The sequence below is a fragment of the Equus asinus genome, chromosome 15 (assembly GCF_041296235.1).
Source record: "Equus asinus isolate D_3611 breed Donkey chromosome 15, EquAss-T2T_v2, whole genome shotgun sequence".
Classification (NCBI taxonomy): domain Eukaryota; kingdom Metazoa; phylum Chordata; class Mammalia; order Perissodactyla; family Equidae; genus Equus; species Equus asinus.
Genome location: NC_091804.1, coordinates 49,782,236 through 49,797,657, shown reverse-complemented (window position 1 = coordinate 49,797,657; position 15,422 = coordinate 49,782,236). Strand labels below are relative to the sequence as shown.

Sequence of the window (15,422 nt, the reverse complement as noted above, 5' to 3'; positions counted from 1 at the left end):
GCCTTTTGGATCCGGGAGAGGAACAATCTCTGACTTTCAAAGAGAAGAGGAGAGAGGGATGGGGAGGGGTGAGGGAGGAGAAGCTGAAAGAAATGGGGCCTCTGGGGTGTGGGTGCCAGGTCCTAGGCCTCAGATGCCACAGTGCAGGCCTCCAGCTCACCCCCATTCCAGCTCCCAGGTGGGGGATGAAGGCCAGGCAGCCAGCCCCCTACCTGCCCCTCCCTGCCCCTCCCTGCTCCATCCAGCCCCATCCCTGCCCCCATCCAGACCCCTCCCAGCCCCCTCCCTGCCCCCAACCAGACCTCTCCCTGCTCCATCCAGACCCCTCCCTGCCCCCATCCAGTCCCTTCCCAGCTCCCTCCCTGTCCCCATCCAGACCCCTCCCAGCTCCCTCCCTGCCCCCATCCAGACCCCTCCCTGCTCCATCCAGCCCCATCCCTGCCCCCATCCAGTCCCTTCCCAGCTCCCTCCCTGCCCCCATCCAGACCCCTCCCAGCTCCCTCCCTGCCCCCATCCAGACCCCTCCCAGCCTCCATCCAGCCCCATCCCTGCCCCCATCCAGACCCCTCCCTGCCCCCTCCTTGTCTCCATCCAGCCCCCTCCCTGCCCCCATCCAGCCCCCTCCCTGCCCCCATCCAGCCCCCTCCCTGCCCCCATCCAGACCCCTCCCAGCCTCCATCCAGCCCCCTCCCTGCTCCATCCAGTCCCCTCCTAGCCCCCTCCCTGCCCCCTACTTGTCTCCATCCAACCCCCTCTCAGCTTCCTTCCTGCCCCCTCCCTACCCCCTCCTTGTCTCCATCCAGCCCCCTCCCGGCCCCCTCCTGCCCCCTCCCTGCCCCCTCCCTACCCCATCCTTGTCTCCATCCAGCCCCCTCCTGCCCCCTCCCTGCCCCCTCCCTACCCCATCCTTGTCTCCATCCAGCCCCCTCCTGCCCCCTCCCGGCCCCCTCCTGACCCCTAGTACAGGGTCTCCCGGGTGACGTTGCTGGAGAAGGTGTGGTTGCTGGACACGCTGTTAGCCTTCCTCGAGAAGGCTGGCCTCTTCCTCCTGCGCCCCCACAGGGGACAGAGGCAGGCCAGGGTGGACAGGAAGATCTGGCGGAAGTTGGCGGACACGAGGTTGTACAGGATGGGGTTGACGGTGGAGCTGACGTAGAAGAGGGCGTTGGTCAGCATGTAGAAGTAGTGGTAGAAGTCGTAGAGGAACCTGCGGGGAGAGGGCGCAGACCCGGCTGCGGTCACGGCCTGGGGCTCACGGCAGCCAGCGGACGCAGGGCCTGGGACAATAATGAACAACTACTTGCAAATTTTTTGATGTGGGGCTATTTCATGATGAATTTCAGGGTTTTGGCTTCTCCTGAGGAAGAAGTTGGAAGTTCTGATCCCACTCCTGCCTGACCTGTCAGCTGAGCTGGGTTTGCATCTACCGTCCCCAGGCCGGGTGTGGCCGCTCCACTTTGCTGCAGTCCCCACCTCTCCCTGTGGCACACCTGTCCTGCCCTTATGTGGGCAGAATCCCAGGCCCCCAGGGCTGCAGGGCTCTGCTGTGCTGGGCCGCAACTCAAAAGACAGGGCAGGAACCGCCTCCAAGTCTCCTGAGCTGTGCACCTTGCCCTCGGCTTACTTGCCTCTGCCCACAGGGATCTCACCCCTTCAGCAGACAGCTCACTTCATCACCAGGCAACCCTGAGTTTCAGAAACCCTTTATCTGAGGTTGCGCTCTGCTCCTCGTAACTTCTCTTTACCTCTCCCAGATTTGCCCTCCCCAACGATTCCTTGTCACATTGAAGAACCCGTGACCCTTTGACCTGGCAGTCCTGCTGTGCAGAAGAGCTCGCGCTGCGGGCCCAGGGAAGGCTTCCATCTCAGAAACGCCTGCTGGCAAGGCTGGTCTCGCCTGGGACAGGCACTTGGATTTCAGGAGCGTCCCCACCATCCCTGATAGGGTAGGAGGGGCTCCTAGGTCCAAGCTGTTTGTGCAGACACCATGGATTGTACTGAGAACCTGCATCCTTCTGGGAGTCTGGAATGTTGGTGCCTGCCAGGCAGGGGTGCCTGCGTGACCGGCTCCCCCAGTAAAAACCCTGCATGCTCAGTCTCTGGCAAGCTTCCTGGTAGACAGCATTTCACATATTGTCACAGCTCATCCTGGGGGAGTCAGTCTGGGAAGGGGCTTCTGGAAGCTTGCCCTGGACCCCCAACTCCTCAGGTGCTTTTCCTTCTGCGGATTTTGCATTGTCCTTTCGCTGCCATGTGTCACAGCCTGGGTGTGGCTCTCTTGGAGTCCTGGGGGTCCTAGTGATGCCTCCAGCCCCGGGGGGAATGTCTAGGAGCCCCGAAAGCTGCCATCCCTCCTCCCACATCCAGCAGGGCCAGCCCTTCCCTGTCACTCTCTGACATCTCTAAACCTGTCCCCGGTACTGACTCTCAGGGACCTGCTTTCCTTCTGCTGCAACCTGTCTCTCGGCCGAGAAGCTTCCCGGGGCATCTGTCCCTCATGGCCTTCTTCCCCCGGCCAGTCACAGCCATTCCCGAGGGCTGACTCGGGGACACCTGGCCTGCACCCTGGCGTGAGCTGCTCCTCTCAGCGCCCCCACCTCCCACGCCCACCCATTTTGGGGAGCAGCCCCTGGCCTCGGCGTCCCGGTACTCACGGGGTCCACTGCTTCTCTGAAATGTAGCAGAACATGAGGCGCCGCACGTGGTAGGGCAGCCAGCAGACCACAAAGGCGAGGACCACGGCACCTGAGACACAGAGACAGGCCGCAGAGAGAAAGAGACAGGCTTCAGGGAGAGAGACACACCCAGAGACAGGCCTCAGGGAGGTGGAAGGGGCACCCGTGCTCACGGACTAGAAGACTTGACTGTGTTAGGAGGACAAAGCGGTCTACAGACTCGACGCAATCCCTACCAAAATCCCAACGACACTTTTTGTAGAAATAGAAAAACCCATCCTAAAATTCATATGGAATCTCAGGGGACCCCGAATAACCAAAACAACCTTGAGGAAGGAAAACTAAGCTGGAGGGCTCACACTTCCTGATTTCAAAACTTACCGCTAAGCCACAGGAATGAAAACACCGCGGTGCTGGCACAAAGACAGACCACAGAGACCAACGGAGCAGAAGAGAGAGCCCAGGGACAAACCCGCACACATATGGTCACATGATTTTCTACAAGGCTGCCAAGACCACTCAGTGGGGAAAGGACAGTCTCTTCAACAAATGGTACCTGGAGAACTGGACATCCACATGCAGATGAAGTTGGACCCTTACCTCACACCATATACAAAAATTAACTCAAAATGGATCAAAGACCTAAGTATAAGAGTAAAGAGTATAAAATTCTTAGAAGAAAATACAGGGCTCAAACTTTACAACATCAAATTTGGCAATGATTTCTTGGATATGACATCAAAGGCACAGGCAACAAAAGAAAGATAATTTGGACAACAAAATTAAAAACCATGTGTCAAAGGACACAGTCAACAGAATGAAAAAGCAATCCACAGAATGGGAGAAAATATTTACAAGTCACATGTCTGATAAGGGGTTAATATCTTGAACATAGAGATAACTAATCAACAACAAAAAAGCAACCCACCTCAAAAATGGGGAAAGGACTTGAATAGACTTTTCTCCAAAGAAGATACACAAATGTCCAATAAACACGTGAAAAGATGCTCAACATCCTAATCGCCAGGGAAATGCAAAGCAAAGCTACAAGGAGACACCACCTCACACCCACTAGGATGGCTCCTATCAACAGAGCAAACCAACCATAAAATAAGAATTTCTTTTTTGATGAGGAAGATTTAGCCCTGAGCTAACATCCACTGCCAGTCTTCCTCTTTTTGCTGAGGAAGATTGACTCTGAACTAACATCTGTGCCCATCTTCTTCTATTTTATATGTGGGACACTGCCACAGCATGGCTTGATAAGCAGTACATAGGTCAGCGCCCGGGATCTGAGCCTGCGAACCTTGGGCCGTCGAAGCAGAGTGCACAAACTTAACCACTATGCCACCAGGCTGGCCCCTGGAAATAAGAATATTTGATGAGGATGTGCAGAAGTTGGCACCCGGGTGCCCTGTTGGTGGGAACGTAAAATGGTGTAGCTGCTGTGGGAAATAATATTCAGTTCTTCAAAAAATTAAAAATAGAATTACCATAGATCCAGCAATTCTGCTCCTGGGTATATGCCCCGAACAATTGACATTAGCGATGCCAACAGACATTTGTACATCCCAGCAGCACTATTCACAGCAGCCAAAAGATGGAAGCAACCCAACTGTCCATCAACAGAGGAATAGATAAACAAAATGTGGTATATCCAAACAATGGGATGTTACTCGGCCCTAAAAAGGAAGGAAATTCTGATACCCACTATGACATGGATGAACCTTGAGCACTTTATGCTCAGTGACATAAGCCAGACACAGAAAGACAAAAATGTGATTCTGCTCACAGCCCCCACCCGCCACAGGGCCTCTGCACCAGCTGTTCCTCTGCTCGCAGCTCTATTGCCAAGACCAGCTCCTGGTCCTGCTGGCCTCAGCTGGACGTCACCTCCTCAGGGAGCCCCTCCTGGCTGCCAGATCTAGCCACACAGCTTCGTTTTCTTCTCCATGCTTATCACTGTCCGAATGTGTGTGGTGTACATATTTGTCTCCTCTGGTGGAATCTGTGCCCCCACTGGAATGTAGAGGGGACCTCTGCTTCTGCTGCCCCCAGGCTCTGTGAGAAAGCTGCTTCACCCTAAGTAGGTGCTCAGGAGACTTGTTGAATAAATGAGTGACTGGATAAATGAATGAGTGAGTGAGAGGAAGGATGGATGAGTGGATGGATGGATGAGCACATGAATAGATGGATGGATGGATGAATGAATGAGGACATGAATGGATGGATGGATGGATGAGTGAATGGATGGATGGATGAGGGAATGAGTGAGTGAGTGGATGGATGGATGAATAGATGAGTGAATGATTGGATGAGTGCATGAATGGATGGAAGAATGAATGGAGCCAAAAGCACCACCAACCTCAGATGGAGCCAGCACTCTGAGTCTTGGCCCTGTCGTGCTGTGTCCCTGGGTCTTTAAACTTTGCCCCATTTGTTGGTGCCATGCTTGCTACTTTGACGGCCTCTGGCCACCACCCGCCCCCCGAAGGTCCCAGTGGTTACGTACGTAAGACCCGGACACCGTGCCGCAGGGCCTGGACCCTTCCGGGCTCAATGGACATGCTGAATGAGCTGTGCTGGTCCCCAACGGTGCACACCTGGCCCTGCTCAGCGGCCTGGCGTACCATGACAGTCAGCTTGTTGGCGATGATGGTGTTCAGGATGGAGATGAGCACCATGGGGAACACGAAAGACATGAAGGTGTTGATCTGTGGAGAGACGGGGAAGGCAGGCCATCAGACCCACATGCATGAACACTGCCCTGGCCCTGCCCCACTGGCTGGGGTCTAGGGCCTCGAGTGTGGAGCCACTCGGTCTATTGGGGCGGCCAGGCAGACATAGGCCGCCTATCCCCAACTCAACTCTCCACCTGCTCCTGCCACCCCTGGCTCAGAGGAGGTTCACAGACTCTCTGCCACCTCAAGGAGCCTCTGCACAGGGTCCAGCCTGTATAATGTGGAACGCGAACTCTGGGGTGTCCCAGCTGTGGCAAAGGCCGGGGCTCCAGGTTCCCAGGTCTGGACACACGTCCATGGATGAGGCCCCTGAGCACGTGGCTGCTCCACCTGACCTCTCCAGGAAGCCCAGCCCAGCATCCTTTGCCCTGCAGGCAGATAGTTCACATTCGGACACAAACAGAAAACCCTTCCTCTCACTCCATCCCCACTGCCACTCAGGGCATCGAAAAGTGCTCCTTTAGCACCTCTAACTGCCACGTCACTCTGCACCCGGGGAAACCGAGTCTCAGGGAAGTCATGGAACTTGCCAAAGACACTGGCTCAGAAGTGGCTGGACCTGGACTTGGCCAGGCCTTGCGATGACACCTTCTCAGCCCAAGCTGGCACCTGCCCAGGCACCTGCTCAGCCCGAGTGGCCGTGGCCCTCTGGAGAGGTGGGTAGCTGGGTCTCCTCCTGAGCTGGCGCTGCTGCTCACAACAGGAGCAAAAACACAAGTGGATGGCTGAGCGATGATGGGACGTGCGTGAGCAGGATGAGCAAGGATGCGTGTGGCCCTGACGGGCCTCCCCCAGAGCTGGTCCTAAAACAGGCATCATCTCCAGGCTGCAAAATAATCGCCTCAAGTGGCTCAAAACTGTGTTGGCTTTTTATTCCTTCTTAAAGGCTCTGTCGTGTCATATCCCGACGCCCCTCGCTTCTCTGCACCTGCATGAGTGCCCTCGTGACGGGGAGGCAGTGGCTCCTTTCCGGCCCTGCCAAGCTGCTCTTCACGCTGATTTTGAACTTCAGAATCCAAGAGGCTCCGGGTGGTACCTGGGGGGCCTGCCTGTGCTGGCTCCGGCCTGGTGGCTGCAATTCACCCAGCAGTTCCAGGGCGGCTGCAGTTGGGGTTTGCTGGGCGACCCTCCTGCCACCTCCTCACCCAGGTTTGCCCACAGCCCTGAAAGCAGAGCCAGGGGTCCTGCGTTGAGGCCTCCTCAACACCACGACTGTGACGGTCTCACCAGGGGTGAGGACAATCACAGCCCTGTCCTGCTAATGCGGGCAGTGGCTACTGAGACCCAGCAGCCACAAAAAGTGCAGGAGGTTTCGGAACACGGGCGGGTTTGCTTCCTGAGCCTCCTGGCGGCCGAGCGTCTGTCCAGAGCAGGGCAGACTCACACACTTGCTCTCTTTGGGACACTGGCCAAGGCCTCCAAAGGTCCTGCCTACTCCCATGTGCTCCAGGCCCCAGTCCGAGGACTTGAGGCCTCCCAGGAGCTGGTGGCCTGAAGTTACCTTCAGTCCCATTTGAACAAGGCTCTGCTAAACTGGAGGAGGACCACGCTGGAGAGGGGCCACCCAGACCCTCGGGAGCATGGCTGTCCACACTTGCAGCTCCGGCACCCATCATGCGTCATCTGCCCACATGGGTTCCTGGGAGCCGCCTCCACCAGGCACCCTTGTGTCCTGCGTCCGCCTAGCTTGGGTGGCGGGTCCAGAGACTGGGGACCCATCCTACCTCCCCCGGTTTTGCTGCTTTCCACTTGCCCATCTTCTGCGGGATGATGAGGTGCTGATGGCCGAGCGCCAGCTCTGGGAAGGTTTCTGGGGCTCCCTGCTGGGTGGGGGACTGGGTAGGGGCGCAGAGGGATGCCAGGGCCGGGTCCAGGAGACAAACCAATTCCCCAAGAATCGCCACAGCCTGGGTATAATTTAACTAGAACAAATGTATCCAACACAGAATTTAAATGTCAAAACATTTAAAATACCATACCTTGCTGGGCACAGGCAGCAAAAATAGCTAACTCGGGGGCTGGGCAGGGCTCACAAGCAGGGGTCCAGGGCCCAGCTTGGTGGGTTGTGGGGTCTGGCCCAAGGGCCCCAGTGGCTCCTGCAGTTGGAAGAAGTACAAGCCCTTGGTCCCGAGGTCTTGGAGCAGGGTGAGAACCCCCGGCCCTCAGGCCTGCCCTGATCAGAGGCGGGGCCTCTGGGTCTAGAGACGGGGCTCAGGCCAGCACTGGCTTTCAGAAGGAGATGCTTTCTCTCGGCTTCTCCACCCCTCCAGCCTGGAGACTGACACTGAGTCTGGACTGTAGGGTTGCTGGGGTCTGAGTCTCAGGGTTTTCCTCCTCTTACCAAGGCTCACGGCACGGATGGGGGCTCAGCCTGCACCCCTTTCCTGCATCTACCCCCCACTCTGCAGCAATGAGCAAAGAGGAATAATCCAATAAACCATGTGCAAAATCTCTGGGAGATGCTGAAATGTCACCACCTGAGGGAAAAGAAGCCTTGACTGAGGGAAGCCAGGGCGCTCCCTGGACTGACACATGGACACGGATGGGCTATGTGTGGTCTGGGCATCTGTCCGAATAAAACATGAGAGTGACTTGGGAATAGACAGGCTGGTTTTAAAATTCAAATGGAAAAAAATAATAACCTAAGAATAGCTGGGAAAGTCCTGGAAAGGAAGAGAGATGGGTCAATATGGGACGGGGAGACAAGAGCCTCACCAACCACTGGGCCACACTAAAAAGAGACCGTAATGAGAATAGTTTGGCATCAATGAATGAATGGACAGAGAGAACAACGGGGTGGGAGAGAGGCCAGAAACGCCCGCTGATGAAGACGGTGTCTAAGCCAGCGGGAGAAGTAGGCTGGACCCTCCGGGCTGCTGCCCCTGCCCGGCCAGCATCCACTGCCCCTTCCTGGGACCTCCTCTCTGCTTCCCAGGAACCACCCACCCCTCCCCCAGTCGCCTACCTCCTCTCCAGACCTGGCCAATTGGCACATTCCAAAAGGCCTGAGCTGGCCCTCATTGGACAAATGCAGGCCACGTGTTCACCCCTGCACCAATCACACTTGTCTGATGAGGACCAGCCCCAGGCCTTTTGTTCAGGAAAGAGACACCACCTTTTCAGGGGCCTGCTGTGTGATAAACTGCATTTGTAGCTGTTGCTGTCATTTTCCCCTCTTGTGGCGAGGACGTGCCTAAGAATGAAGCCAGTACATTCAAAAGGAGAGCACTCCACGACATCAGGTGAGCTCCTGGATCCAGCTATGCCTGCAACCATCCGTCCTGGACTTTTAGTTTTTCTTGAGCAAAATAAATATTCCTTTGTTCCCCTTAAGACAACCTGAATTAGTTCTTGGAGCTTGTATCCTGACTCACAGAGATCTCACACCAAAAAAATCCAGATGGAATAAAGATTAAAACATAGAAATAAAAACAACACAAGTAGAAGAATTCGTGGAAGTTTTGCTTATTCACTCTATGTATTAAACTGTTGGAATTTTAAAAAATAAAGTGGTTCAGGCGCTGCTGTAAAATTTTGCTATAAAATTTAGTGATGGAAAAACATCAATTCTTTCAGCCCTGGGAGATTCCTGTCCCACCTCGCCCTCCAAAGATTCCTATAACTGAGGCCCTCCTTTCCCACTCTTCCTCTGGACTGTGGGGTGTTTGAGGGCAGGGACTGGCCTGTGTGCCCAGGGACCCTGGGAGGAAGCAGATTCCAGAGCTGGAGCCTTGAGGGATCCAGGTCCCGGCTTTGGGCAGCTGAACATCTCCATCCCAGAGCCCACCTTCTGTCCCTGAGACAGTGGCTAAGCACCCTCCAGGTAGCTTTGACTGACCAACGGGCAAGCTTTGACCACCCAGGGCAGCCTGCCTGAGGGAACACAGGCCTTCTGGTGCCAGGCGAAATGTGGAGATGCCTCCCTGCCTCGCTGTCCCCCTCTGGCTCTGCAGCCCTGACCTGAGCTGAAGACTCTTGAGGTGGGTGGGGCCTCCAGGAAGCTGCAGGGTGTCTGGGGGTTGGGGTACCTGGGGGGCTTTAGTGCCTGGGGTTGGGGGGTGGACTTTGGGCTCAGGCAGACAGGAGCCCTGCTTGTCCACTGGTTAGCTGTGACCTCAGGCAGTTCTGGAACGGCCTCTTGGTCTCAGCTTTCTCATTTCTGAAAGGGGGACAACAAAGGTACTTACCTGGGTGCTGAGAGCACAGTTTGTCCTCCGTGGTACCCAGGTCGGTACTGGGAGGAAAGGAAGAAGGTTGGGTGGGGCTTCAGCCTGGGGAGCTGCGATGCTCTGAGGGCATTGGCTGGCAGTGGCCAGTCCCGTCTGAGAACTCAGGGCCTCCAGCATTTGCAATTTTGTGAGGGAGATAGAGTGACATGGTTAAACAATAAAAAGGAAGTGTGCATTTAGGGGCAGCTGGAATGGGATGGTGGGTCTGCCCGGAAGAGAGGGCTGACCCCCAGGACAGTGGGAAGGCACACAGCCTGCCTGCAAACAGGTGAAGGCAGGTGAGGAGCCCCCAGTGTGGATGCAGACCGACTGGCCTGGCCCCTGGTGCTCCACCAGTGAGGGGATTCTCAGCCTGGGGCAACTCTTCTGCCTCCTCAATGGTCCTTGACCCCTCCACCCTTTTTCTGAAGAATAATTGCTTGTTTGGTACCAGGGTCTGTTTCTCTCCAGTTTATCTCATCATGTTTAGATAAAGAGACAGCCCCTGGACTCTCCACTGTGGTGCTTCAAGGCTCAACAACCAGCCCATGGTGAGTGGGAAGGTGCAAAATATCACTCAGGATGTTTGCAAAACCCAGTGGCTCACAAAACAGCTTCTGAGGCTGCTGAGAGGGAGGTGGAAAGAAAAGGCTTGTCCAAGCCCTCCATTGTGGAGACCGCTGGGACCGTCTCAGCTGGTCTGGCAGGGGACTCCCCACCCCAGCAGATGACCAGCCCCCAGCCAGGCCCAGACTCACAGGGGTGACTTCTGGAGACAGACTCCAGATGGAACAGAACCCTCCTCATACCCAGAAAAAGCTGAAACGGAGCAAATACCTGAGGTCCCTCACAACTCCCCTTCCTCCCTTCTCGGCCACAGCCGAGGGCAGGAACAATCGTGTAGGTCATTCCAGAGTCGCTGAGTGTCATGGTCACTCAGCACAGCCTAGTTCGAAAGGCAAAAATCCAGGAACAACTTCAGTGCGTATGGTTTGGGCTGGTTGATAAGTTATGATGCATCCGCAACATGGGGCACTCTGTTGACAGGGAGAATGAGGACAACAGGGTGGGCCAAGAGCATAGTTCAGTGAAAAGAGTGAGCACAGAGCAGCTGGCATGTTGGTAAAGTGAGGAGACGCCCAGGATGGTTCTGGAGAGAAACCTAACAGACACTGACACAAGCTGATTCATGGAGAGTGCTGGGGAGCTGGCAGGCCCGTGTTTCCATTTATTCCATCTGTGTGCTCTAAATTCAAGAGGACATGCCAGGTGCCTACGAAGTAGAAGCTATCGGCATCCTCACCTTACAGTGATGCAGATGAATAGAACACATATCCACTGAGTATGGGCGAGAGCTAGACAAGGGTGGAAGGACCTCATCCTCATCAGTGAAGAGTCACTGGGTGTGTGCCCCATCCCAACTTCCCAGAGGGGACTTTTTTCAGGTAACTGCAAATTTTTGAGAATGACTTCTAGTCCAAAGGCCACAACTCCTTGGTGATATCTCAGGGCTGAACTTCTATTCATTTCTCTCTCCTTTCTTTGATCTCCCTTCTGGTCCACCCTGGTCCCCGAGCTCTTCTTCTGGTTTCAAATTTCTGGGAGAGGCTGGACTCTGGAGGGAATTCTGGAGCCCTAGGGAGACTCAGAGTTCAGCACCACGGACAGTGCCCATAGGAGCAGATGGGGCTGCACTGGAGGGCATGGCCTGGGTGTGACAGAGGCCTGGGTGGGGCGGACTTGGGGACATAGGGACCTGGGGTGGGGGAATGTGGTGGTGGGGGACCTGGAGTGGGAGGACCTGGGGAAATAGGGACCTGGGGGCTTAGGGACCTAAGGGCATAAGGACCCATGGTGGGAGGACCTCGGGTGGAGGAGACCTGGGGTGGAGGGAGATAGGGGAAGGGACCTGGGGTGAGGGGACCTGGGGGGGAGGAAATTGGGGTGGGGGACCTGGGGGGAGGAGACTTGGGGAGAGGGACCTGGGGCGGGGGGACCCTTGGAGTAGGTGAGCAAGCTGTGACCTCTGCAGGAGGCACCACCCTGTCCCCCAGCCCTCCCGCCTGTGTAGCCAGCAGCCCTGTACTGGGGAGTCTTCCCTCCCAGAGTGCTGGAGCCACAGAGGACACAGTCTGAGAGTGAACTTGGCGAAACAGAAGCCACTCTGCCGCCACATCCTGTCTGCTCCTGGCTGCACCGCAGAGCTGGCACCAGACAGACTGCTGGGAGACCCTCAATCAGATTAGGAAAACGGCCTTCCCAACATGCCTGTCCCTCCACCTGTGCTGGAGGAGGGTCCTCGAGGAGGGCCAGAGGGGAGCCCTCCCCTCGGTAGCACACAGGACGGGTGCTGGGCGTCTGGCCTTGGCCGAGAGTTGGGTGGGGACTCGTTGGCCGCTCTGGGTGCAGCAGCTCGGATTGCAAGATGCTTTTCGGTCAGGCCAGCACCTCTCAAAACTGCATCGAAGCCATCTGTGCAGAGCGGCGAGCCATCAAGGGTGTGGGCTGAAGGCCTGTTTGCTGTGTTTTCAAATATCTGTTGGCTGAAAAGCCCATGAGAATGTTCAAACCAGTGGGACATCTGCTAAGTAGCAACAAGCAAGGCTTTAAAAGTCCTTGAGGAGAACAGGCGGCAGGGCAGTGAGCCTGTGGGCAGACATCTGACGCCGGGGAAGGGCCCCCACCTCTGTGGTCACCTAACAGAAGCCATAGCCCACATGGGGTGTGCCCTAGCTCTCATCCCCACCTGCACCTCCACTATGAGAGTGATTGTTTTCTTGCTTTTGACAAAGTCTGTCTTGTAGAGTGGCTCCCAGTCTGCAAGAACTCGTACTGCTTACACTGCCATTCAGACACAAGCTGCTTGGATCAGGGTTGTAAGCCTCTGTTTGGACTTTTCTAACATGGAGGGCACTAATTTGACTCTGAGAGATTAAAAGTGGTGCCAACTCATTTAGCACAGAGCGTTCTGGAGGCTTCGAATGTGCCCGTGACAGAAGTCAAGCCATCAAAGTTTTTTGCCTCATGCCAGGAAAGCTTGGGGACCTGATCTGATCAAGACCCTGGGGGCCGGCATGTGGATATTGGGAGTGGATTTCCAGGGAGCTGTGCACATCCCACAGCCTTGCCCGAGACTGAGGTCCTACGACACTGGGTCATGCCGTCCTGTCAGGGCTGCGAGCTCCCAGCAGGCATTGACCACATCTCAGAAAGTGTGTTTAGAAAAGAGCCGTGCCCCCAGCCACAGTGCAAGGCCTGGGCTCAGCGTGGGGCCTTGTCCTCCGCCCTGGTGCAGCTGGCCCACCCCCTGTTCTTCACTGTTGTTGCTGGCAGCTGAATCTCCAGCTTTTCCCACAATTTTCAGTGTTTTCCTGCCACGTAATTGTGTGGGCAGTTTAGCAAATATCCTGTTCCCTCCCAATTTTGAATTACCGTCCACCGGCAGAGCCGGTCACTGCGCCCCGTGGACATCTGGCTCTGTACCCAGCATCTCGGCCCCTTTCAATGGAATTAGCGCTCTGTCCTGCTTTAGGTGAATCTGATTCTGGTGGGCCCAGAGCTGAGGGGCTGGTGTGAGGGGGAGGACTAGGAGTGGCCACCCATGTCCCCAGGGCCCCAGTTGGGGAGGGACTCACCCCAAGGCGACCAGCATTTGGCTCTGGTTTCTTCCCAAGTTGACCAGCCCCTGGGCTTGGAAGGTACCTTGTGCTCTGGGTTTAATCCCCAGGAAGCGACACTATGCTCCTTCTGCCAGGCCTCCTCCTGGGGCCTCCACCCCGAATGGCTGTGATGAGGGGCAAGCGCACCTTAGAAACGTGGGTGGGGCACCGCCCTCACTCAGCCCCCACGCGCACGGGCGAGCCTGGCTGCAGATCTCTCGTAGAAAGAAGACTGGTCAGTAAGGAGGGAATGCAGGTGGTGGCACCAAGTGCAGCCAGAGGGCCAGCGTGCAGCCACGCGCCGTCCCAAAGCACATTCCCCGATAACATGTCAATTCAAGGCCCTTCTTCCCTTTGTCCCTAGAGACTAGTGGGCCTTAACGTGGCCTTAACGTGGCCACCTGACAACACACTGTTCCATTTTGCTTTTCTCCTTTACAGCCATGCAGGACTATTTGCCACGGTAAATTGACTCAGCTTCTACGTGTACGAACGGCCCAGGGCACGTGAGACGGGCTGTTCTCCACACATGTGCGTGTGAGACAGGTCGCTGCAGGGGTGAGGGGCCTTGATCTCTCTGTGTCTAGAGCTGGAGTGGAGAGCAAGACAGGCCGGCATCTGGGTCTTGCCAAGTGACCTGAGCACGCCCATCCTCATGCTGGGCCTGACTCCTGCCTATAAAGAGGGGGTGGGCTGAAGATTCACCCTGAAGATCCTGACCCTCAGAAACGATGGCAGCCCCCAGCTCGGGTTCTTTCCCCGCCTGCCCCCTGGGTGGAAGGGAGGCTTGCCAGCTGGACCCCCAAGACCCAGGCCAGTCGGAGGCCCTGAGCGCCTGCACGATGTTGACATTCTGAGGCTTCGGGAGCCAGAAGGGGGCTGGTTGGCTCCAAGGGAAGCCTGGCTCCCCTGAGAGCTGGAAGGAGCGGCTCGCAGGGGCTGCTGAGGCTGTTGACATTCCATGAGTGGCTCATCTGCCCCTCATTGCTCTTGCGGGAACTCAGTGGTGGCTGAGGCAATTTAAGGGAATGAGGCTGTGCGGCTGGGCCCAGGAACAGGCTCTGCCATCTTTTATTGGAATGTTCCAGCACTTACTGGCTGCACTGTCCCTTCTCTTTACTCACCCCATCCTGGGTCCATCAGCCCATCCTCTATCTCCCATCCTCCGAATGCACCAGACTCCCAGGCTCACCTCGTCTGAACTTCACAAGCATTTATTAAGTGTCTGCTGAATGTGAGACCCTCTGCACACAGACTGAGGTGAGTGCAGAGGACAGAAAACACACATGACACAGAGGCGAGCAGGAGACAGTCTGCTGGGGACAAGGGGCCATTTTCTGAAAGAGGGATCTTTACACAGAGACCTGAGGGATGAGGGGCACCCTTGGGCTGGAGAAAGGAGAGGAGCACGTGAGACCTCAGGAGCCCAGGGAGGCCAGGCAGAGGACAGATCACAGAGGGCCGGCACCAATTCCCCGGGTTGTGGAAGCAGGGGGAGGGGTGAAGCAGGGGAGAGGACGATGCAGGGGGAGGGGGTGAAGCTGGAGGAGGGGGTGAAGCAGGGCGTGCCTGCAGCCACGTTTGCATTTGGGGACACTCTGCCCGCAGGGTGGGTAGAGCCTGGGGTAAGGGGCCAGGGAGGGGCCCAGGCCCAGGAGACAGGCGATGGCCGGCCCCCACTGGGATGGGAGCAGTGGAGAGTTGGCAGAGACTAGGGGGCTGAGGTAGGACCTGGGGATGAGTGGATGTGGGGGTGAGTGCAGGCAGGAAGCAGCCAGGGTTATGCCAAGAGGAGGACCCCAGCTAGACTCTCCGCCTCTCGGACAGCCGGAGCTGTGTGCGCGGTAGTGCAGGCAGCTCCATCGCAGAGGTGTGTCTCCTGCTTAAATAAACCTCCATGCGAGTGTCTTTGCTGCTGATGACCTCTGAGGTCAGAGGGTCCTCCTTACATCTTTTCTCTAACAATCTGAGTCTCTTTCTCATGGAAATGTCCTGAGCAGGGAAACTTTCTGGTGTCTTCCAACAGGTCCATCTTCCTGGAGGCACGGGTATCCTAATTTCTGCAGAGCTGTCCCTGAGCTGCCAGTGCCCTCTCCCCCATAACGACTCACTGTTAGGTGCACAGAAGGCATCGGTACG

The 15,422-nt window shown here is 56.4% G+C and overlaps 1 protein-coding gene across 1 annotated transcript in view; it reads right to left on the bottom strand.

The window, feature by feature from the left end:
- Window positions 1–955: 955 nt before the first annotated feature.
- The window catches only part of NTSR1 (neurotensin receptor 1), a 54,479-nt gene continuing 40,012 nt past the window's right edge, over window positions 956–15,422 (bottom strand). Inside the window, exons 2-4 of the mRNA XM_014849164.3 lie at window positions 5,188–5,389; window positions 2,655–2,745; window positions 956–1,207 (exon numbers count right to left, since the gene is read on the bottom strand). Of these exons, the coding sequence (XP_014704650.3) occupies window positions 958–1,207; window positions 2,655–2,745; window positions 5,188–5,389 (543 nt within the window). The 3' untranslated portion in view covers window positions 956–957. The remainder of the gene's footprint in view (window positions 1,208–2,654; window positions 2,746–5,187; window positions 5,390–15,422) is intronic.